This window comes from Eptesicus fuscus, chromosome 1, assembly GCF_027574615.1.
Source record: "Eptesicus fuscus isolate TK198812 chromosome 1, DD_ASM_mEF_20220401, whole genome shotgun sequence".
Classification (NCBI taxonomy): domain Eukaryota; kingdom Metazoa; phylum Chordata; class Mammalia; order Chiroptera; family Vespertilionidae; genus Eptesicus; species Eptesicus fuscus.
In genome coordinates this window covers 31453790-31479353 of record NC_072473.1, presented here as the reverse complement: position 1 = coordinate 31479353, position 25564 = coordinate 31453790, and the positions used below count along the sequence as shown (strand labels likewise).

At 41.9% G+C, this 25564-nt stretch overlaps 1 protein-coding gene across 2 annotated transcripts in view; it reads left to right on the top strand.

Annotated features, from left to right (window-relative positions):
- APOOL (apolipoprotein O like) overlaps positions 1–25564 on the top strand; it is a 125781-nt gene that overhangs the window by 47807 nt on the left and 52410 nt on the right. Inside the window, exon 2 of one of the 2 annotated variants that reach the window (XM_054721008.1) lies at positions 942–1077. The exons of the other annotated variant lie outside the window; for it this stretch is intronic. Within the exon in view, the coding sequence (XP_054576983.1) occupies positions 1021–1077 (57 nt within the window). The 5' untranslated portion in view covers positions 942–1020. The remainder of the gene's footprint in view (positions 1–941; positions 1078–25564) is intronic. 2 annotated transcript variants of the gene reach the window in all.

The window sequence follows — 25564 nt, the reverse complement described above, 5'->3', positions numbered from 1 at the left end:
TTTGCGCTGCACGGACCTGGAGATTATTATGCTTTGTGAAATAAGCCATTCAGAGAAAGACAAATACCATATGGTATACTTATATATGGAATCTAATGAACAAAATAAACCGAGGAACAAAATAGAAACAGCAGCATGGATTAAGCAAAAATAAATGTATTTATAACACATTGACACAGACAAAAATGAGGTGATAACCCGAGGGAAAGGTGTGGGGGCTAGGTCTGGGGGCAGAGGGGAGTTTGGGGACAGAAAAAGGCTTTGATAGGGGTGATGGGTGCATGATGCAGTGTGCAGATGATATTTTCTTGAGTTGTACACTTGAAACCAATGTCATACCAATATATTCAATTTAATACATTTTGTAAAATGTTCCACCCACTGAGAGTTTTTCCTTAAAGAAAAAAAAAATTGATTCTGATCATATCATCAACAGTATTATTTTAATATAAGGTAATTATTTGTTGGTGATTTCCCTTCTGGTTTTTAAATATATTTTTATTGATTTCAGAGAAGAAGGGAGAGGGAGAGGGAGACAGAAATATCAATGATGAGATTGATGTTTGCAATCCGGCCATGTGCTCTTGACCAGAATCAAGCCTGGGACCCTTAAGACACTCTATCCACTGAGTCAAAAACAGCTAGGGCCCTTCTGGTTTTTAGAGAAATACAATGTTAATAGCTGATCTGTAGTAAATTATACACTTGGAAATTAGTGTATAATCACTAAACTTTAGAATCATGTATTATCAAAATTAGAAGGAAGTTTGGACATTTTGTAGTGCAGCTTCCTTTCACAAATGGACAATCTAATTCATAGTGAAAGCAAATTTACCTGTAAAATGTAACATAGTGAGATATGAGCAGAGTCTAGACTAGAACTCTGCTTTTCCAATTTACAATCTGTTGTTTTTTTCCACTATATCACTATTTCCTCTCAGGTCTTCATAATTGAACAGATCAAAGGACACTGCTGCATGCAAAGTTCTTTTAAGCTGCTAATGGCTGTCCTGAATTTTGATGACTAATCTCAATTTGTCACAGCTCATTAGGTGCTGGAAATACAAGGCTGTTGAGGCAAGTATTTGAAAGCAATTTACACTTTCAATATTGTAAGCACAATTGAATTTTCTTACAAATTTCATTTTGAAGGTCTGATTGTTTGCATAGGTTACTTGTTGCATAGCTATCTATATGTATAAAAAGCCAGTGACCGTAAGGGCCATAACAACCATAACAAATGGTCGCTATGACACCCACTGTGGCCAATGAACCGCCCAATCAGGGGGTGGGGCTGATCGGCCAACCTCTCGGCCCCTCCCTGCTGCCAGCCTGCCCCTGATTGGACTCTCCCACTCTGATCAAGGAGCAGGCCACCGGTCAAACACCCCCTCCCTTTCCCCCGGCCAGCCCCGCCCCTGATCGCATCCCCCACCCCAATAGGGGTCAGGGCTGGGTGGCCAACCTCCTGTAGCCCCTCTCCCTGGCCGCCCCACCCCTGGTCGAACCCCTAACCCCAATAGGGGGTGGGGCCAGCTGGCCCACCACCCATAGCCCCTCCCCATGGCCAGCTTCCACCCCCAATCAGCCCCCCAACCCCAATTGGGTGTGGGGCCCACCAGCCAATCGCCCTCGGCCCCTTCCCCCAGATAGCCCAGCCCTGATCAACTGGCCAACCTCCCTCCATCTCCTCCTCCCTACAGGCCCTGCCCCAATCTGCCCCGATTGGGGCCAGGCTGGCCAGACCCTACCTGTGCACGAATTCATGCACTGGGCCTCTAGTATTCTAATATGCTAGCATCTACTGAGGCTTGTACCTACCACACAAGTGTCAAAAATATGTTTTTTGAGTGAAATGGAGAAAGCATAGTTATTTTTTAAAACTATATTGGCCAAAGGTCAAATATGTAAGTTGGAATGCTGTGAGGCCAAGATAGAATGAAAGGCAGTGTTTTACTGCAGAAAGTGCAACTCTTCTAGCCTGCCACAACATTTCCTGCACCGTTAGTCTGACATTCAAAAATGCACTGGTGGTGCTTCAAAGTTAAAAATACACAGCCACAAACTTATGAATTTCCTAGGCCCATGCCAGGGAACTGATCTCATCAACATATTGTCCCCCTTTACCCCATTGAATTCTCCCACCCTGCCCCGGCCCCCCACCCCAGGCCTTCACCACCCTATTTTCAGTGTCCATGGGTTATGCATATACACATATGATTCATTGATTGATCTCTTCCCCCTCCCTCCCCCTCCCCTGCCTTCCCTTGGAGGTCTGACAGTATATTGTATGCTTCTGTGTCTCTGGATCTATTTTTGTCTATCACTTTATGTTGTTCATTAGATTTCACATATGAGTGAGATCATGTGATATTCATCTTTCTCTGACTGGCTTATTTTGCTTAGCATAAAGCTCTCCAGGTCCATTCATGCTGTTCTAAATGGTGAGTGCTTTCTTTTTAACAACTCAGTAGTATTCCATTGTATAGATATACCACAGGTTTTTAATCCACTCATCTGCTGATGGGCACTCAGGCTGTTACCAAATCTTAACTATTGTAAATTGTGCTGCAATGAACATAAGGGTGCATATATTCTTTTTTTTTTAATATATTTTTTTATTGAGGTATTATATGTGTACATATCTTACCATTACTCCCCCACCCCCCCCCACATGCCCTCACCCCCCAGAGTTTTGCGTCCATTGTTTATGCTTATATGCATGCACACAAGTCCTTCGTTTGATTTCATAACTCCCCCACTTCTCCCTAACTTTCCCCCTGTAATTTGAAAGTCTGTTTGATGCTTTACTGTCTCTGTATCTATCTTTTTGTTCATCACTTTATAATGTTCTTTACTATCCCTAAATGAGTGAGATCATGTGGTATTTTTCTTTCATTGACTGGCTTATTTCACTTAGCATAATGTTCTCCAATTCCATCCAGGTTGCTGCAAATGATGAGAATTCTTTCTTTTTTATGGCAGCATAGTATTCCATTGTGTAGATGTACCACAGTTTTCCGATCCAGTCATCTGCTGATGGGCACCTAGGCTGTTTCCAAATCTTAGCTATTGTAAATTGTGCTGCTATGAACATAGTGGTGCATATATCCTTTCTGATTGGTGTTTCTAGTTTCTTCGGATATATTCCCAGGAGTGGGATTACTGGGTCAAATGGGAGTTCCATTTTCAGTTTTTTGAGGAAACTCCATACTGTTCTCCACAGTGGCTGCACCAGTCTGCATTCCCACCAGCAGTGCACGAGGGTTCCTTTTTCTCCGCATCCTCGCCAACACTTGTTGTTTGTTGATTTGTTGATGATAGCCATTCTGACAGGTGTGAGATGGTACCTCATTGTTGTTTTGATTTGCATCTCTCGGATAATAAGTGACTTTGAACATGTTTTCATGTGTCTCTTGGCCTTCCTTCTGTCTTCTTTTGAAAATATTCTGTTTAGGTCTGTTGCCCATTTTTTTATTGGATCATTTATCTTCCTCTTATTAAGTTGCATAAGCTGCCTGTAGATGTTGGAGATTAAACCTTTATCAGTGATAGCATTTGCAAATATGTTCTCCCATGCAGTGGGCTTTCTTGTTGTTTTGTTGATTGTTTCTTTTGCTGTAAAAAAGCTTTTTATTTTGATGTAGTCCCATTTGTTAATTTTCTCTTTAGCTTCCATTGCCCAAGGGGCAGTGTCAGTGAAGAAGTTCTTTTGGCATATGTCTGAGATTTTGTTGCCTGTGGAGTCCTCTAGTATTTTTATGGTTTCCCGTCTTATGTTTAAGTCCTGTATCCATTTTGAGTTTATTTTTGTGTATGGTGTAAGTTGGTGATCTAGTTTCATTTTTTTGCATGTATCTGTGCAGTTTTCCCAACACCATTTATTGAAGAGACTGTCTTGACTCCATTGTATGTTCATGCCTCCTTTGTCAAATATTAATTGAGCATAGTGGTTTGGGTCAATATCTGGGTTCTCTATTCTGTTCCATTGATCAATATGTCTGTTCTTGTGCCAGTACCAGGCTGTTTTGAGAACAGTGGCTTTGTAATACAGCTTGAAACCTGGTATTGAGATCCCACCTACTTTATTCTTCTTTCTCAGGATTGCTGTGGCTATTCGGGGTCTTTTTTTATTCCAGATGAATTTTTGGAGAGTTCTTTCTAGGTCTATGAAATATGCTGTTGGTATTTTGATGGGGAGTGCATTGAATCTGTAGATTGCTATGGGTAGTATGGACATTTTAATGATGTTGATTCTACCAATCCATGAACATGGTATGTTCTTCCATCTGTTTACGTAGTCCTCTATCTCTTTTTTCAGTGTCCTGTAGTTTTCTGCGTATAGGTCTTTTACCTCCTTAGTTAAGTTTATTCCTAGGTATCTTAATTTTTTTGGTGCGATGGTAAATGGGATTGCTTTTTTAGTCTCTCTTTCTGTAAGTTCGTTATTGGTGTATAGAAAAGCCATAGATTTCTTGGCATTAATTTTGTATCCTGCTACATTGCCGAATTCATTTATTAAGTCAATTAGTTTTTTTATGGAATCTTTTGGGTTTTTTATGTACAATATCATGTCATCTGCAAATAAAGACAGCTTCACTTCTTCTTTTCCAATTTGGATGCCTCTTATTTCTTCTTCTTGCCTAATTGCGATAGCTAATACTTCCAGTACTATGTCAAACAGGATTGGTGAGAGTGGGCATCCCTGTCTTGTTCCTGTTCTTAGTGGAAATGGTTTTAGTTTTTGCCCATTGAGTATGATGTTTGCTGTGGGTTTATCATATATAGCTTTTATTATGTTGAGGTATGATCCTTCTATTCCCACCTTGTTGAGAGTTTTTATCAAGAAAGGGTGTTGGATTTTGTCAAATGCTTTTTCTGCATCTATTGATATGACTATGTGATTTTTATCTCTCAGTTTGTTTATGTGATGTATCGCGTTTATTGATTTGCGGATATTGTACCATCCTTGCATTCCTGGAATAAATCCTACTTGGTCATGGTGTATGATCTTTCTGATGTACTGCTGGAGCCGATTTGCTAGAATTTTGTTGAGGATTTTGGCATCTATGTTCAAGAGGGATATTGGCCTGTAATTCTCTTTCATTGTGTTGTCTTTATCTGGTTTTGGTATTAGGGTGATGCTGGCTTCATAGGAGCCTGGAAGTGTTCCTTCCTCTTGAATTTTTTGGAATAGTCTGAGGAGGATAGGTTTTAGTTCTTCCTTGAAAGTTTGGTAAAACTCTCCTGTGAAGCCGTCTGGCCCCGGGCTTTTGTTTGCCGGAAGCTTTTTGATGACTGCTTCAATTTCTTCCATAGTTACTGGCATGTTGAGCTGTTTAGATTCTTCCTGATTGAGTTTTGGAAGGTTGTATTTTTCTAGGAATATGTCGATTTCCTCTAGGTTGTCCAGTTTGTTGGAATAGAGTTGTTCATAGTATTTTGAAACAATCCTTTGTATTTCGTCGGGGTCTGTTGTTATTTTACCTCTTTCATTTCTGATTTTGTTTACTTGGGACTTCTCTCTTTGCTTCTTGGTGAGCCTGGCTAGAGGTTCATCAATCTTGTTTATCCTTTCATAGAACCAGCTCTTGGTTTTGTTGATCTTTTGTATTGTTTCTTTGGTCTCTATGTCGTTTATCTCCGCTCTGATCTTTATTATTTCTTTCCTTCTGCTTACACTGGGCTTATCTTGTTGCTCTCTCTCTAACTCTTTGAGTTGTTGGGTTAGGTAATTTATTACCATTGTTTCTTGTTTTTTGCAGTAGGCTTGTAGAGCTATGAACTTCCCTCTCAGGACTGCTTTCGCTGTGTCCCATAGATTTTGGATTGTTGTGTTTTCATTGTCGTTTGTTGCCATGATGTTTTTTATTTCTTCCTTGATGTCTTTGGTAACCCAGTCATGGTTTAATAGCATGCTGTTTAGTCTCCAAGTGTTTGATTTCTTTGGGTTGTTTTTATTGTAGTTGATTTCCAGTTTTATGCCACTGTGATCTGAGAAGATACTTGATATGATTTCTATCTTTTTGAATTTGGAGAGACGTTGCCTATGTCCTAACATATGGTCTATCCTTGAAAATGACCCATGTACACTTGAGAAGAATGTATATTCTGTGGCTTTTGGGTGAAATGTTCTGAAGATGTCGATTAATTCCATCTGGTCTAGTGAGTCATTTAGGATTGATGTTTCTTTGCTGATTTTTTGTTTAGAGGATTTCTCCAATGGTGATAGTGGGGTATTGAAGTCTCATACTATGATTGTGTTGCTGTCAATCTCTCCTTTGATATCTTCCAGGAGTTTTTTAATATATCTTGGTGCTCCTGTATTGGGTGCATATATGTTTACCAGAGTTATTTCTTCTTGTTGGATTTCTCCCTTTAGTATTATGAAGTGGCCTGCATTATCTCTAGTTATGTCCTTCACTTTGAGATCTAATTTGTCAGATGTAAGTATTGCAACCCCAGCTTTTTTTTCATTTCCATTCGCCTGGAAAACCTTTTTCCAGCCCTTTACTATCAGTCTGTATGCGTCCTTTTTTTTGAGGTGGGTTTCCTGTAGACAGCAGATATCTGGGTTTTGTTTTCTTATCCAGTCTGTTACCCTGTGTCTTTTGATTGGGGCATTCAATCCATTTACATTTAAAGTTATTATTGATAGGTACTTATTTGACGCCATTTTTATTCTATACCCCTGTGTTCCTTCTTTGCTTCCTATTTCTTTCTTTCTTTTTTTTTTTTTTTACAGCAGACCCTTTAGCATTTCTTTCATTGCTGGTTTGGTGGTGATAAACTCCCTTAGTCCTTTTTTGTCTGTGAAGCTCCTGATTTCACCTTCAATTTTGATTGATAGCCTTGCTGGGTACAGTATTCTTGGATTTAGACCCTTCCTTTGCATGACTTGGTATATTTCATTCCATTCCCTTCTGGCCTGATGAGTTTCTGTTGAGAAATCAGTTGCTAGTCTGATGGGGGTTCCTTTGTATGTAACTGTCTGTCTCTCTCTGGCCGCTTGTAAGATTCTTACTTTGTCGTTGGTGTTTGCCAACTTAATTATAATGTGCCTTGGCATCGGTCTTTTGGGGTTCATTTTGCTTGGAACTCTGTGAGCTTCTTAGATTTGTGTGGGGTTTTTCTTCCCTATATCAGGGAAGTTTTCTGTTATTATTTCTTCAAACAGGTTTTCTATTCCTTGCTCAGTTTCCTTTCCTTCTGACACCCCTATTATCCTGATGTTGTTTTGTTTTGTGGTGTCCCGAAGTTCCCTTAGGTTCTCCTCAATCTTTCTAATTTTTGTTTCTAGAAGCTGTTGTAATTGGGTATTTTTTTCCATCTTGTCTTCTAGCTCACTTATGTGGTCCTCTGCTTCGTCTAGTCTACTCTTGATGCTTTCTATTGAGTTCTTTACAGCAGCGATGTCATTTTTCATTTCTTCTTGGTTCTTCCTCATTTCTTCTTGGTTCTTACTCATATTGTCGAATTTGTCTTCCATCCTTTTCAGCCACTTTATGACCATTTCTCTGAATTCTTTCTCTGATAGGTTGTTTGCCTCTAAATCGTTTACTTCCTTTTCTGGTGTTGCCTGCTTTTCTTTCCTGTGGGGGCTATTTCTTTGTCTCCTCATGGTCTCTCTTCTCCGGATGTCTGGTTATATAGATCTCTCTCTCCGGCGTTGATTTAAAGGTACAAAATACAACACAACCAGGCACAACAGACAAGGCACTGAACAGAATTGTATTCACGATATTAATAACCTCCAATAAAGGTAACCACCAGAGAAAGACAAATTAGGGAATAGGAGTGGAAGAGGGAGAGTAAAAAGAAAGAACAACAACAACAAAAACAAAGAGTGTGAATCTGAACTTGGGAAAAGAGCAGAAAGAAAGAAAAGAAAAAAAAAGAAAAGAAAAATAAAAGAAAAAAAAGTAAGAGAGACAAGAAAGATACTAAGAGAGAAAAGGGGAACAAACTATATATATGGGGAGTAAACTCCACTAGAACAACCACTATTCCCCGCAAATTCCAGCAACACGAGCCTGGAGATTAATACAAACTGCAACACCAGCTAATATCAAGTGAGGCAAGGGCAAACAAAAGTAAAAAACAAACAAAAACAAAGTAAACAAAAGAACCAACCAAACCAACAAAAAGAATAATCAAAACAATCTCATAAAAAAGCATAAAAATTCAATGTAATCAACATTCAAGCAAACAACATCAAAAGGCCAGAGAGAAAAATAATTTTTTTTTAAGGTAGCGTAGAAAGAGGTTTGTATGGATTTGGAGCAAGGGGTTGGGAATTAGATATATAAGTAGGGTGAAGTTTTAGCAGAGAGTAAACTGAAAAAGTAGGGGAAATCTAAGGCCAGAAAGGGTTAAGATAAACTGGAGACCAAAAGGGGAAAGGTTAGTAGGAGAGTGATGGCATAATGTTAGCTTTGAGATAGGGTAAAACGATTGTAAGGGAAAGATGCAAATCGAATGTAGGACACTAATCCAAAAATAAAAGAGAGAGAAAATCAAATGACATTTAAAAAAAAAAGTAAAATAATAGTAATAATAATGCTGATTGAAAATAAAAATGTAATAATTAAAAAGGTGAAAATCGAGTGAGGAAAAAGAAAAAAATTTAGTTTCTTAAGTGAAAGATGCAAAAAATGAAAATAAAAAAATGAGAATAAAAAATTTTAAAAATTGAAAAAAGAATTGAAAATTAAAAAATAGGAAGACTAAAATGTGCAGTAGCGGCTGTCATTCACTTCCTCTATTATTCTGTTTGGTACGCCTGTTTCCCAGTCTGGGCGGTATTTCAGTTCAGCTTCATTCCAGGGCTCCTCAGTGTTGGAAGCCAGTCCTGCTTTTTTAAGCCAGCCGTGTCTTAATTTCTCATATTTATTTTTGATTACACCAGAGACAATTAGCGTTTCAGCCCCTGGGTGGCGGTGTTTCTGAATTGACTTCCGGGCCTCTCTAGCTTTTTTTTTTTCCCCTCTATGGCACTCACTACCTGTTTGTGGAGGTGTGCCCCTCAGAGCTGCCTCTCCGATGGTCACACGCAGCTCTGGTCCCCAGGTTCCGAAAAAACACCTTCCCCCTGCAGTCAGTCTTTCAGGGCCCCTCCACCTGGGTTTTTCTATGTATTGGGCTTAGCAATCAGAGTCGGAAAGAGCCAAGTGTGCCGAGAGTGAGTCTGTGCACCAGACTAAGGATCCTGCACTCCTTTGAAAATTCTTAGTCTGACCCTCCTCGTCAGATTAAAATGAGTTGCTTTCAAGAGGTCACTTCTGTTAGCAGCTCAGAAGACCCCCCTCCACATTCACAGATGACGGCAGTTCCAACTGCCGCTGATTTTTCTAGGCACAGACCTCCTGGTTCCTGCAGGTCCTGCGGCTGCCGCGCTTCCCTCACCCACCGCGGGGATTAGAAACCACTCCTTATTTCAGGAAAAATCTGACCTTTCCGTGGTGCAGTGAAGAGTTCCTTTGAATCCGAATGTTTGCGCTGATAAGGGACCAGTGGTCTGGTGATCGCAGCAGTTCAGTGTTTGCAGTTGTCGCCGAAAGTCAGGTTTCCAATAAAATCCTCCTTTCCTTGCAAGATGGCGAGGCGCCCAGTGAGCCCGCAGCTCCGGGAGGGCGGGTGCATATATTCTTTCTGATTGGTATTTCTGGTTTCTTGGGGTATACAGTATTCTTAGAAGTGGAATTACTGGGAAAAATGGGAGTTCCATTTTTAATTTTTTGAGGAAACTCCATACTGTTTTACTGTTTTCTACAGTGGCTGTACCAGTCTGCATTCCCACCAGCAGTGTAGGAGGGTGCCCTTTTCTCCGAATCCTTTCTAGCACTTGTCATTTGTTGATTTGTTGATGATAGCCATTTTGACAGGTGTGAGATGATACCTCATTGTCATTTTGATTTGCATCTCTCAGATAATTAGTGACTTTGAGCATGTTTTCATGTGTCTCTTGTCCTTCTGTAGGTCCTCTTTCGAAAGGGGTCTATTTAGGTCCTTTGTTCATTTTTTGATTAGATTGTTTATCTTCCTTTTGTTAAGTTGTACGAGTTCCCTATAAATTTTGGAGATTAAACCCTTATGGGATATAACATTGGCAAATATGTTGTCCCATGCAGTGGGCTCTCTTGTTGTTTGTTGATGGTTTCTTTTAGTGTGCAGAAGCTTTTTTTTTTTATGTAGTCCCATTTGTTTATTTTCTCCTTAGCTTCCATTGTCCTAGGAGCTCTCTTGGTAAAGATATTGCTATGACATATGTCTGATATTTTGCTGCCTATGGAATCTTCTAAGATTTTTATGGTTTCCGGTCTTACATTTAAGTCCTTTATCCACTTTGAGTTTAATTTTGTGAATGGTTTGAGTTGGTGATCTAGGTTTATTTTTTTGCATGTATCTGTCCAATTTTTCCAACACCATTTATTGAAGAGACTGTCTTGACTCCATTGTATGCTCTTGCCTCCTTTGTCAAATATTAATTGAGCATAATGACTTGGGTCAATTTCTGGGTTCTCTGTTCTGTTCCATTGGTCTATATGTCTGTTCTTGTGCCAGTACCACACAGTTTTGAGAACAGTGGCTTTGTAATAAATCTTGATATCTGGTATTGTTATGGCCTTCACTTTAGGGTCTATTTTGTCAGATATAAGTATTACTACCCCAGCTTTTTTTTTTCATTTCCATTTACCTGAAAATAATTTTTTCGTTCCTTCACTATCAGTCTTTGTGAGTCCTTTGTTCTGAGGTGGGTCTCTTGTAGACAGCAAATATATGGGTCATGTTTTCTTATCCATTCAACTACCCTATGTCTTTTGATTAGAGCATTTAGTCCATTTACATTTAAGGTTATTATGGATAGGTACTTATTTGTAGCCATTTTTTCCTTTTTCCCTTTCTATTTCTTCTTTTTATAGCAGTCCATTTAGCATTTCTTGCTTTGCTTGATTGGTGGCTATAAAATATCTTAATCTTTTTTTGTCTTTGAAGCTCCTGATTTTCCCTTCAATTTTGAATGATAGCCTTGCTGGTTATAGTATTCTTGGATTCAGTCCCTTGCTTTGCATCACTTTGTATATTTCATTCCATTCCCATCTGGCCTGATGTGTTTCTGTTGAGAAATCAACTGATAGTCTAATGGGAGATCCCTTATAGTAACTTTCTGTCTCTCTCTGGCAGTCTTTAAGAGTTCCTTTGTCATTGATGTTTGCCAATTTAATTATGATGTGTATTGGTGTCAGTCTTTTTGGGTTCATCTTATTTGGGATTCTGTGTGCTTCTTGGACTTGTGTGACTTTTTTCTTCCCCAAATCATGGGAGTTTTCTTCAAACATATTTTGTATTCCTTGCTCAGCTTCCTCCCCTCTGGCACCAGATAGTACAGATGTTGTTTCATTTCTTATTGTCCTAATGCTGCCCTAGGCTCTCCTCCTGTTTTTTTAAATATATTTTTATTGTTTTTTTACAGAGAGGAAGAGAGAGGGATAGAGAGTTAGAAACATCGATGAGAGAGAAACATTGATCAGCTGCCTCTTGCACACCCCCTACTGGGGATGTGCCCACAACCAAGGTACATGCCCTTGACCAGAATCAAACCTGGGACCCATGAGTCCGAAGGCCGACACTCTATCCACTGAGCCAAACCGGTTTCGGCATCTCCTCCTGCTTTTTAAGTTATTTTTTCCAGTGTCTGCTCTGCTTGGGTTTGTTTTTCTACCTTGTGTTCTTTCTTGCTGGTGCAGTCCTCAGCTTTTTCTAGTCTACTATTGAAGACTTCCATTGTATTCTTTATTGCACCCATGCCATTCTTTATTTCCTCCTGATTCCTTTTGATGTTGGTGAAATTCTCATTCCTTTTGATGTTGGTGAAATTCTCATTCAGTTCATTCTTATTCTCATTGAGTTGTGTGTTTTTGTCATCCAGACATTTGAGCATCCTTATAACCATTACTCTGAATTCTTTCTCTGACAAAGTACTTGACTCCATTTCATTTAATTCCTTTTTCTGGTGATTCCTTTTTCCCTTTCCTTTGGGGATTGTTGCTTTGTCTCCCAGTTTTTGCTCTAACGTTTTAATTTTTTCTATGTCTTAGATACAACTGCTTTGTTACCCTGGTTCATTTGGGGGTGGTGCTATGTAGTTGGTGATTTTTGGGACACAGTGCTGCAGACTTTCAGATCTCCTGAGCTTGGTGTTCTAGTGGAGCTTCCTACTTGAGCTATTTGGGTTCTTCTGATATAGTTGGGTCTTGAATGTTAGTTTCTCATTCATGGAAAAAGTCTCGTCACTGGTTGTCTGATGATCTGACTCACCCCTGCCTCATCATGCAAGCTATTGTGGATGTGCTCGTGGATGTGGCTCTTGTGGAAAGGGTTGCTTGAGTTCTCACTGATGTGCATTCATTGTAAGATCCCAGAGTCCACACCCTAGGAGGAAGGGGTCTTGGGGCATGAGGCTCAGGTCATGTGACTCTGGCCAGTGTTGTGTGACTGTTCCTGGGGTAGCATCACTCTGAAAATCACAGCAAGGGTTCTGGAGCCCATGATGGTGTGGGGGCAGCTGTCTCGTAGTCTGTGGATGAGGCAGTTAGATTTTGGCCAGGGTGATTTCACTCTGCAAATCTCTAGGGGATCCAAGAGCTAGTGGCTGGGGATGCAGGAATCTTGGAGTCTGTGGCTTAAACAGCGTGACCTTATCCAGGGAGGCGAGCTGTCAGTAGCTCACTGAGATGTCCAGAAGCTGGCAGCCCAGGAGGGGGAAGTCACAGATTCTGCTGAGGGAGCCATGTGCCCTTGGTTGGAGAGGCATGCACCCAGTGGCAGCTCACAGAAGGGCCCAGGAGCCTTCTATTAGGGTGGTGGGCTTGTGGAGTCTGCCGCTGGAGTGGTGCTACTGCGGTGTCCAGACGCTGGCAGCCAGGGAGGGGGAAGTGTCAGTTTCTACTGAGGGAACCATGTGCCCTTGGTTGGAGAGGCATGCATCCAGAAGTGGCTCACAGAGGGTCCCAGAAGCTGCCTACAGGGGTGGTGGGTTTGTGGTGCCTGCATGCTGGAGCAGTGCGACCGCTGTGTCCAAAAGCCGGCAGCTGGGGAGGGGCAAGTCATGGTTTCTTCTGAGGGAGCCGTGCACCCTTGGAGGTGGATGTACTGGGGTCTGTAGCTCTGCGGGCAAGGCAGTTTACTTTGACTGGAGTGGTTGCAGGGTCCAAGGCCAGTCTGGGTGGTGGTGAGGCTGGGTTCCTAGTGGAAACTGCTCTCCCCTTCAAGATGGTGTGGGATCTTTGCCCAAGCCCTGCAGTCTGGGAAGTGCCCACAGCAGTGGCAGGGGCTTCCCATTCAGGAGAGCCTGGTTTGTCAGCCCTGATACTCCTGCAGGATATAACTCTTCCTCACTCACATACGCACACACCACACACGTCCACACACACCCCTTTCACTCCCTCACTCACTCACATCCTCTCCCTCACGGCCGTCCTGCCAGCCTCCATCTTGCTGTGAGTTTTTTTAATAGCCCTAATCTGATACTTTTTAAATATCTGATTTGATTTTAGGGATTGGAAAATTTTTTTTTCTCTTAGAGGCCAGATAGTATAAATATATTAGACTTTGCAGAACACAAAACGTCACATATTCCTTTTTATGTGTTTATTTTTGTTTTTACAAGCAAGTAAATATTTTTCAAAAGTTTTAGTTCAGAGTCCAGGCTAGTTTTAACCCAGATCTGTAGTTTACCAATCCCTATTATAAAATTTTTAGTGTGATATACAATCAGCTGCCTCACTGTGGATAGTGATGCCTTCTTCATAAGTAATAACTGGTACTTTGAAAAGGCCTGAGTGAGCCAAAGTGCCTTCTTTCTTGCCATCAAAATCTTGGTCTTCTTTTAAGAGACACTAAGTACAGATTTTACTGTTTTTATAATTCTCACGATAGCCTGATTAACATGAAATACATGTGTGAATAAAAATGGAGAGTAAACAGCGACTTAGCCGAAACCGGTTTGGCTCAGTGGATAGAGCATCGGCCTGCGGACTCAAGGGTCCCAGGTTCAATTCCGGTCAAGGGCATGTACCTTGGTTGCGGGCACATCCCCAGTATGGGGTGTGCAAGAGGCAGCTGATCGATGTTTCTCTCTCATCGATGTTTCTAACTCTCTATCCCTCTCTCTTCCTCTCTGTAAAAAAATCAATAAAATATATTAAAAAAAAAAAAAACAGCGACTTAACAACTTTATCCAGCCATCAAAAGGAATGGAAGCTATCTATACTAATAAAAGCCTAGGTGGTCCCCGCGCCCTCCTGCGCGACGTCATAACAAGATGGCCACCACAAGATGGCTGCACACACAGTGGAGGCAGGGCTTGGCAGCTCCGCGCGGGCGCAGAGGAGGCCGGTCCTGGTGTCTCTGCCGCCTCTCGTGGAGGAGGCGAGTCCCGGGAAAGGAGGTGGGTTGTGGCAAGGGAGGGTAGTTGTGGGCAATCAGGTTGGCTGGGGAGGGCAGTTGTGGGTGATCAGTCCAGCAGGGGAGGGCAGTTGGGGGCGATCAGACCAGCAGGGGAGGGCAGTTGGGGGCGATCAGGTTGGCAGGGGAGGGCAGTTGTGGGTGATCAGTCCAGCAGGGGAGAGCAGTTGGGGGCGATCAGACCAGCAGGGGAGGGCAGTTGGGGGCGATCAGGTTGGCAGGGGAGGGCAGTTGTGGGTGATCAGTCCAGCAGGGGAGGGCAGTTGGGGGCGATCAGACCAGCAGGGGAGGGCAGTTGTGGGCGATCAGGCCAGCAGGGGAGGGCCGCTGGGGGTGATCAGGTTGGCAGGAGAGCAGTTAGGGGGCGATCAGGCTGGCAGGCAGAAGTGTTTAGGGGCAATCAGGCAGTCAGGCAGGTGAGTGGTTAGGAGCCAGTGGTCCCAGATTGTGAGAGGAATCCCAGATTGGAGAGGGTGCAGGCTGGGCTGAGGGACACCCCCCTCCATGTATGAATTTCATGCACCGGGCCTCTAGTTTTCACATATTTAACCCCCATGATAATAATAAAAAGGAAGGCATTTCCCCTTTTTTCAGATATCTTACTTGAGACTCTAAGATAGCACTGTCCAGTAAAAATTTCTTTTTAAAAAAAATATATTTTATTGATTTTTTACAGAGAGGAAGGGAGAGGGATAGAGAGCCAGAAAAATCTATGAGAGAGAAACATCAATCAGCTGCCTCCTGCACACTCCCTACTGGGGATGTGCCCGCAACCAAGGTACATGCCCTTGATCGGAATCGAACCTGGGACCTTTCAGTCCGCAGGCTGATGCTCTATCCACTGAGCCTAACCGGTTTTGGCAGAAATTTCTTTAGTAGTTTTATTATTGTATATCTATACTCTACAGTATGCTGTAGAGCATTTGAAATGGGGCTAGTGTGACTGACTAAAGAACTAAGTTTTAAAACTTTATTCATTTTCATTAGATTGAATTTAAATAAACACATGTACCTAGTATTTACCATATTAAGCAGTATAACTCTAAGAGATTAAATAAATCGCCCAGATTTAGACAATATATTTCACAACTGCAAATGAAAACCAGGTCTTCACAACTTTTTTTTAAAATCAAATTAATTTTTAATATTTCTTATTTTTTATTAAATTTCTTTATTGATTAAGGTATCACACATTTGTCCTCATCTCCCCATTCCCATCCTACACCCCTCCTCATGCAGCCCTTGGTGTATAGAAATGCCATAGATTTATTATGTATCCTGCTACTCTGCCAAATTCATTTATTAAGTCTAATAATTTTTTGATGGAGTCTTTAGGGTTTTCTATGTACAGTATCATGTCATCTGCAAATAAGGACAGTTTTACTTCTTGTTTTCCAATTTGTATGCCTTTTATTTCTTCTTCCTGTCTGATTGCAATGGCTAGTATTTCCAACACTATGTTGAACAGGAGTGGTGAGAGTGGGCATCCCTGTCTTGTTCCTGTTCTTAAGGCAAATGGTTTTAGTTTTTGCCCATTGAGTATGATGTTGGCTGTGGGTTTGTTATATATTGCTTTTATTATGTTGAGGTATGATCCTTCTATTCCCATCTTGCTGAGAGTTTTTATCAATCAGGTTGTTGGATTTTGTCAAATGCTTTTTCTGCATCAATTGATATGACTATACTAGCATTCCCGTTGCAGGAAAAATCCTGCAATAGGGTTTCCTGCTGCACTCTACCCCGCCCCGCCAGCTCTCCTCCCTGGTCCCCCACCCTGCCTTCACCGCCAGCCTGCCTGCTTTTCTCCCTTTTCCGCCAGCCCACCTGCTCTCCTGCTCTCCTACCTTCTCCCCTGGCCCCGCCTCCGCTCCTCCCTTCTCCCCCGGCCCCGCCTGCACTCCTCCCTTCTCCCCCGCCCTGCCTTCACCGCCAGCCTGCCTGCTTTTCTCCCTTTTCCGCCAGCCCATCCACTCTCCTTCCTTAGCTCCCGGCCCCGCCTCCACTCCTCCCTTCTGCCCCGGCCCCACCTGCTCTCCTTCCTTCTTCCCCGGCCCCGCCTCCGCTCCTCCCTTCTCCTCCCCCTGGCTTGCTTGCTTCTCTGCAGCTTTGCTCCCTTCTGCAGCTCTTGGCTTCTTTCTACGCTGTCTTGATATGCAAATTAGCCACCATCTTTGTTGGGGTAATTTGCATAATCATCCTGATTGGTTGGTGGGCGTGGCTTGGGCGTAGCGAAGGTACGGTCAATTTGCATATTTGTCTATTATTAGGTAGGGTGGTTTTTATCTCCCAATTTGTTTATGTGATGTATCACGTTTATTGATTTGTGAATATTGTACCATCCTTGCATCCCAGGGATAAATCCTACTTGGACGTGGTGTATGATCTTTCTGATGTACTGCTGGATTCCATTTGCTAGAATTTTGTTGAGGATTTTGGCATCTATGTTCATGAGGGATATTGGCCTGTAATTCTCTTTCATTGTGTTATCTTTATCTGGTTTTGGTATTAGGGTGATGCTGGCTTCATAGAAGGAAATTGGAAGTGTTCCTTCTTCTTGAATTTTCTAGAATAGTCTGAGGAGGATAGGTTTTAGCTCTTCCTTGAATGTTTTGTAAAACTCCCCTGTGAAGCCATCTGGCCCCGGGCTTTTGTTTGCTGGAAGCTTTTTGATGACTGCTTCAATTTCTTCCATAGTTATCAGCCTATTGAGATTTTTAGTCTCTTCCTGAGTAAGTTTTGGAAGGTTGTATTTTACTAGGAATGTGTCCATTTCCTCCAGGTTGTCTAGTTTGTTGGAATAGAGTTGTTCATAGTATTTTTTAACAACCCTTTGTATTTCTGTGGGGTCTGTTGTTATTTCACCTTTTTCATTTCTGATTTTGTTTATTGGGGTCCTCTCTCTTTGCTTCTTGGTGAGCCTAGCTAGAGGTTCATCAATCTTGTTTATCCTTTCAAAGAACCAGCTCTTGGTTTTGTTGATCTTGTGTATTGTTTTTTGTTTGTTTGTTTGTTTGTTTGTTTTTGGTCTCTATGTCATTCATTTCTGCTCTGATCTTTATTATTTCCTTTCTTCTGCTCACTGTGGGCTTTTCTTGTTGCTCCCTTTCTAATTCTTTGAGTTGTTGAGTTAGATGATCTATTACCGTTTTTTCTTGTTTTTTGAGGTAGGCATGTAGAGCTATACACTTCCCTCTCAGGACTGCTTTCATTGTGTCCCATAAGATTTGCAATGTTGTGTTTTTATTGTCATTAGTCTCCAGGATGTTTTTAATTTCTTCTTTGATCTCATTGATAATCCAATCATTGTTTAATAGCATGCTATTCAGTCTCCAAGTGTTTGAATTTTTTGGATTGTTTTTATTGTAGTTTATTTCTAATATTATGCCATTGTGGTCTGAGAAAATGCTTGATATGATTTCAATCTTTTTGAATTTGGGGAGACTTTGCTTGTTACACAATATGTGGTCTATTTTTGAGAACGTCCCATGTGCACTTGAGAAGAATGTATATTCCATGGCTTTGGGGTGAAATACTCTGAAGATGTCAATTAGGTCCATCTGATCTAGTGTGTCATTTAGAATTGCTGTTTCTTTGCTGATTTTTTGTCCAGAGGATTTATCCATTGATGTCAGTGGTGTATTAAAGTCCCCTACTATGATTGTATTGATGTCGATCTCTCCCTTGATATCTTCCAGGAGATTTTTTATGTATTTGGGCGCTCCTGCATTGGGTGCATATATGTTTACCACAGTTATATCTTTTTGTTAGATTGCTCCCTTTAGTATTATGTAGTGGCCTTCCTTATCTCTTACTATGGCCTTTACTTTGAGGTCTATTTTATCTGATATAAGTATCGCGACCCCAGCTTTTTTCTCATTTCCATTTGCCTGAAAAATATTTTTCCATCCCTTCACTCTCAGTCTGTGTGAGTCTTTTGCTCTAAGGTGGGTCTCTTGTGGACAGCAAATATATGGGTCATGTTTTCTTATCCATTCAGCTACCCTATGTCTTTTGATTGGTGCATTTAATCCATTTACGTTTAATGTTATTATTGATAAGTACCTGTTTGTTGACATATTTTTCCTTAGTGTTTGTGTTTCTTCTCCCCTTTCTCTTTCTTCTTTTTACAGCAGCCCCTTTAGCATTCTTGCATTGCTGGCTTGGTAGTGATGAACTCTCTTATCCCTTTTTTGTCTGTGAAGCTTCTGATTCCACCTTCAATTTTGAATAATAGCCTTGCTGGTTATAGTATTCTTGGATTCATTCCCTTGTTTTGCATCACTTTGTATATTTCATTCCATTCCCTTCTGGCCTGGTGTGTTTCTGTTGAGATTCAGTTGATATTCTGATAGGAGATCCCTTGTAGGTAACTTTCTGTCTCTGGCAACCTTTAAGATTCTTGCTTTGTCATTGGTGTTCATCAATTTAATTATGATGTGTCTTGGTGTCGGTCTTTTGGGGTTCAACTTGTTTGGGACTCTGTGTACTTCTTGGACTTGGATAGTTTTTTTCCTTGCCAATATCAGGGAAGTTTTCTGTTATTATTTCTTCTAACAAGTTTTCTATTCCTTGCTTCTCTTCCTCTCCTTCTTTTATCCCTATTATTCGAAGGTTGTTTCGTTTTGTGTTGTCCCAAAGCTCCCTTAGGCTCTCCTCTTGCTTTTTAAGTCTTCTTTCCAGTTGCTGCTGTGTTTGTGTGTTTTTTCCTACCTTTTCTTCTAATTTCATGATATGGTCCTCACCCTCTTGTACTCTACAGTTTAAGCCTTCCATTGTGTTCTTTATTGCAGCTATGTCGTTCTTCATCTCCTCTTGGTTTCTTTTCTTGGTGACGTTTTCATTCAGCTCCTTGTAGTTCTCATTGAGTTGTGTGTATTTGTCATCCATCCGTTTAAACATCCTTATAAGGAATACTCTGAATTCTTTCTCTGTTAAGCTGCTAGCCTCAATTTCATTCAACTCCCTTTCTGGTGATTCATCTTTTCCTTTCCTTTGGAAATTTCCTTTTTGTCTCCTCATGTTTTCTTGTAATGTTTTAATTGTAAATCCGCTTGCTTTGCTACCCAGGTTCTTTGGTGATGGTGCTACTGGTGTAATCTCTCAGTTCTCCTGGGCTTGGTAATCTAGTGTAGTTCCCTACTTGAACTATTTGGGTTCTCTTGATGTAGGCCTGCGAGTTTGAGAGGCACAGCTGTGGTGTTTAGAGGTCAGCAGTCGTGGAGGGTAGTATCCCAATTTTTTCTGTCTTGCCCCTAAATTGAAATTACGCTTGCCCAGTGGGGACTCACAGTGGCTCCAAGGAACCATCTGTCGGGGTGATGTGGCTCAGGTGTCCTGCACCCTAGAAAGGCGTGACTGTGTTGCCCAGAATTCTGTAGTTGTGGGGTAGGTAGACTCAGCTTTTGCTGCTGTACCTGTGATGGATAGGCGCTTATTCCCAGTGGGGGCTCACAGGAGCACCCGTGGTAAGTTTGCCTGCGATGCACACTGAAGCACTCTGGAGAGCACTGGCAGTGTAACTGAGTAATTGACGTGCCTATCTGCTAAAGGTTTTTCTTTTGGGCAGTTCTTTGGCCTCAGGGAGTATTCAGATTCTGTGGTGATAATCAGGGTGGAATCAGGGTGTGGCTATATTGGTTGCCTGGAGATTGGAGGGTGGGTCTATTTCTGAGGAGAAAATGGCGACCGGGGATCTGATGTGAGTCAGCACCAGACACGCTTCCACTTCTCCTGGACCTGTTCGCTGCCTACTCTCCCTAGATTCCACAACTCCACCCCTTCTCCTGCACCTCAGCCATGGGTGAGTGATAGGTCCTACAAGCTAGGTTCAGTGGAGAAAGACGCAGGCACCGGCGCTAGGAGGGACTGTGTCTTTACCAGCTCCTCTCTTGCTGGCACTGCGCGCTCGGGCAGTTAGCTCTTCAGGGCTGCCTTTGAGCTCAGATCCCAAATCAGACTCCAAGGTCTAAAATCTACCTCCCGCAGTCTGGTGGACCCTTTTTCTCACAGTCAGATGCTTTGCCTGTCCTCCGGGATACGGCTTGACGCTGTGTAGTTTTCCCCTGACCTTCTGGGCTTAGAGATCTGGCAGATTCTATTGCCCAGATCCTTGTTTTACCTTTTTCCAGGAGATCTCTGCCCTTCCCAGCTGCAAACTGTCTCACCAGCCGCATCTCCTTTGCCAATTCGGGCTGGATTCCTCTCGTTTCAGCTGCTCCCTCTATTTCCTCCTGGAGAAGGATCAGGACACAACTGCCTATTCTGCTGCCATTTTGTTCTCCCCACAACTTCTAAACTCATGTTTTTTCCATTATGCCACATTGCATCATCAGTAAAAGTCAAGGTGTCTTGACCACTGTGAATAATTCTGCAGTGACATATATATATATATATCCTATATAATAAAAGGCTAATCTGCAAATCGACCGAACAGTGGAACGACTGGTTGCTATGACGCACACTGACCACCCGGGGGCAGACTCTCAACGCAGGAGCTGCCCCCTGGTGGTCAATGCGCTCCCATAGGGGGAGCGCTGCTCAGCCAGAAGCCAGACTCACGGCTGGCTAATGCAGTGGTGGTGGCGGGGAGCGGGCCGAAACTGTCAGTTGGACATCCCCCAAGGGCTCCTGGACTGCAAGAGGGCACAGGCCAGGCTGAGGAACCTCCCCCCTACCCCCGAGTGCATGAATTTCATGCACCGGGCCTCTAGTATATATATATATAAATATATATATATGTATATATATATATACCTTTATGAATATATATTTTAAAATTTTCAGGTAGATACCCAGAAGAAGGATTGTTGGGGCATACAGTATCTCTTTTCTTAATTTGTTAAGGAACCTCTATATTGTTTTTCATAGTGGCTGTACCAGTTTATATTCCCACCAGCAGTGAATGAGGGTTCCTTTTTCTCCACAATCTCTCCACACTTGATATTACTGGTCTTGTTGATAATGGCCACTCTAAGAGGTGTGAGGTGGTATATCATTGTAGTTTTGATTTGCATGTCCCTAATAGCTAGTGAAGTTGAGCCTCTTTTCATGTATCTGTTAGCCTTTTGTATTATTCTTGGGAGAGGTGTGTCTTCAGGTCCTCTGCCCATTTTTAAATTGGATTATTTGTTTGGTGCTGAGTTGTATGAATTATTTATATATTTTGGATATTAACCCATAGTCAGAGCTATAGTTTGTAAATACCTTCTCCCATTCGGTCGGTTGCCTTTTTGTTTTGTTGGTTTCTTTTGCTGTGCAGATATTTTTAGTTTGATATACTCCCATTCATTTATTTTTGTCTTTAATTCCCTTGCCTTTGGGGTCAACTGGCAAAATCCTCTTTAAGATCAAGGTCCACAAGTTTAGGACCTATGTTTTCCTCTATGTAATTTATACTTTCAGGTCTTATATTTAGGTCTTTGATCCTTTTTGAGTTAATTTTTATACATGGGGACAAATTGTAATCTACTTTCATTCTTTTGCATTTGGCTTTCCAATTTCCCTAGCACCATTTATTTATTTTTAAGTAGCTTTTTATTGATTTTGATTTTAGAGAGGGAGGCAGGAGGGAGGGAGGGAGGGAGGGAGGGAGAGAAAGAGGGAGGGAGGGAGAGAAAGAGGAAGGGAGAGAGAGAGAGAGAGAGACAGACAGACAGAGAGACAGAGAGACAGACAGACATCGATCAACCTGGGCATGTGCCCTGACCAGGAATCGAATTGGCAAATGTTTGGTGCATGGGATGGCCCTCAACCAACTGAGCCACTGGCCAGGGCCCCAGCACCATTTTTTTAAATTGTCTTTATTGTTGAAAGTATTACAGATGTCCCCTTTTCCCCCATTGACCCTTTCCTACCCTCTCCCCCAGGCCTTTATAGGACTATTGGTCTGTGTCCATGAGTATGCATATATGCATACAAATTCTTTGATTAATCTCTTTCCACCCACCCCCTTCCCTCTGAGATTCCTCAGTCTGTTTTATGCTTCCATGTCTCTGGATCTATTTTGTTCATCAGTTTATTTTGTTCATTAGATTCTACATATAAGTGAGATCATGTGATACTTATCTTTCTCTGATTGGCTTATTTCTCTTATAATCTCCAGGTCCCTCCATCCTGTCTCAAAGGCTAAGAGATCCTTATTTTTTATAGCTGCATAGTATTCCATTGTGTAATTATACCATGCTCTTTTGATTACTGTTGCCTGTAGTATATTTTGATGTCAGGTAGTGTGATTCCTCCCGCTTATTTCTTTTTACTAAGCGTTGCTTTGGCCACTCGGGGTCTTTTGAGGTTCCACAAAAATCTGATGTTTTTTTGTTTTGTTCTATTTATTAAAAAAATATATAATTGGGATTTTAATGGAGATTGCTTTAAATGGTAATTTGGCCATTTTAACTGTGTTGATTCTTCTAGACCATGAACATGGAATATCTTTCCACTTTATTGTGTCTTTTTCAATCTTTTTTAATAATGCCTTTTAGTTTTCAGTATGTAGGTCCTTTACATTCTTTGCTAAGTTTATTCCTAGGTATTTTATTCTTTTTGTTGCAATTGTAAAAGGAATTTTTTTCATTTCTTTTTATGATATTTTATTTTTAGTATATCGGAATGTAGTGGATTTTTGTACATTGATTTTCTATACTGCTACTTTACTGTATTTGTTTATTGGTTCTGATATTTTTGGGTGGAGTGTTTAAGGTTTTCTATATATAGAATTATGTCATCTGCAAAAAGTGATATTTTACTTCTTCCTTTCCTATTTGGATACCTGTTATTTCTTTCTCTTGCTTGATTGCTCTTGCTAGAATTTCTAGCACTATGTTGAATAAGAGTGGTAGGAGTGGGCATCCTTTTCTTGTTCCTGATCGTAGACTAAAAACTTTTAGTTTTCACCATTGAGTATGATGTTAGCTGAGGGTTTGTCACATATGGTCTTTATTATGTTGAGGTACTTTTCTTCTGTACACTTTTAGTTGTGTGTTTTAATCATAAATGGATGGTGTATCTTATCACACGTTTTTTCTGCATCTGTTGATAACATCATATAATTTTTATCTTTTGTTTTGTTCATGTGGTGTAATCCATTGATAGATTTGCATATGTTGAACCATCCTTGTGCCCTTGGAATGAACCCCACTTGAAAGTGATGTATTATTTTTTTAATGTATTGTTGTATTCAATTTGTTACTTTGTTGTTTAGGATTTTTGCATCTGTATTCATCAGAGATATGACTCTAGTGTTTGTTTGTTTGTTTGTTTGTTTTTTTAGTGTGTTTGTTATCCTTGCTAGGTTTTGGTATTAGGAATATGTTGGCCTCATATAATGTGGTAGGAAATATAGCTTCTTTAATTTTTTGAAAGACTTAGAGAAAGGTATAAAATCTTCTTTGAATGGTTGGTAGATTTCACTAGTGAAGCCATATGGTTGTGGACTTTTACTTTTGGGGAAGTTTTTGATGGTTCTTTCAATTTCCTCACCGATGATCTTTCTATTTAGATTTTCCAGTTCTTCCTGTTTCAGGATAGGAATGTAATGTAAATAACCAATGTGTCCTTCCATAGATGATTGGATAAAGAAGTAGAACATACACTGAGTGGCCAGATTATTATGATCTCTGAACGCATAATAATCTGGCCACTCAGTGTGTGTGTGTGTGTGTGTGCGTGTGCGTGCGTGCGTGTGTGTGTGTGTGTGTGTGTGTGTGTGTGTGCGTATGAGGCCGGTGCATGAATTTGTGAATGGGGGGGGGGTCCGGCCAGCCTATCCAGGGGGAGGGGACATGGGCAGTTGGCTGACCTGCTTGCTGGTCGAACTCCTGGTCAAGGGGACAATTTGCATATTAGCATTTTATTACATAGTATATACACTGAGTGGCAAGATTATTATGCATTCAGAGATCATAATAATCTGGCCACTCAGTGTATATACAATGGGATACTACTCAGCCAAAAGAAAAGATGAAATACTACCATTTGCAACAACAAGGATGGATCTTAAGAATCACACCCGTGAGGGGTGACCAAATGACTGAACAGCAGGCTGCGTTAGGCAACCAGGCCGGCAAGGTTGGGGCAGTTGGGGTTGACCAGGCCAGCAGGGAGGGGGCAGTTGGGAGCAACCTGGCCGGCAGCAGGGGGCAGTTAGGGGCCACCAGGCCAGCATGCAGAGGTAGTGAGGGGAGATCAGGCCAGCAAGTGGGGGCAGTTAGGGGCGACCAGGTAGGCAGGCAGGTGAGCGATTAGGAGCCAGCAGTCCAGGATTGTGAGATGGATGTCTGACTGCCGGTTTAGGCCTGATCCCAGGGATTGTGCCTGAACTGGAAGTTGGACATCCCCCAAGGGGTCCCTGATTAGAGAGTATGCAGGCTGGGCTGAGGGGACCCCTCCTCCCCCATGCACGAATTTCATGCACTGGGCCTCTAGTATGGGATAATTGAAAGCAACAAATAAACAAGCAAATAAAAACTCATAGACCCAGATAACAGTATGCTGTTACCAGTGGGAAGTGGCTTTGAGGGATAAAAAAAGGGTAAAAGAGTTCAAATATATGATGACTGAAGATTTGACTTTGGAAGTAGGGCAAACAATCCTATATAATAAAGAGGTAATATGCAAATTAGCCCTCATGCTATCACAAGATGGCTGCACCCACAGCAGAGGCAGGGTTCCCATAACACAAGATGGCTGTGCCCACAGCGGAGGCGGGGTTCCTGTAATGAGTGATCAGCAGGGACCTGAGGCTGCATGGCACCAGGCCGGGGTGGGAGACCTGAGGCTGCACCCCCCGCCCAGCGGGGCTTGACAGGGGACCTCAGGCCACAGCCCCGCCCTGGTGCTGGGCCAGGGGACCTTAGGCTGCGACTCCTGCCCCAGTGCCAGGCTGGGGGACCTCAGGCCATGCCCCCTGCCTAGCGGGGATTGATGGGGGACCTCAAGGTGTGCCCCCTGCCCCAGCCCAGGGGACCTCAGGAGGAAGATTTTCATATACATTTTACTAATTTTCTTTCATCTCTTACACTACTATTGTAGAAAAAGGGCAAATAGCAATATTAAAATATTTCTTCTAATTAATTCCTTTTTAATGTACACGAATTTTGTG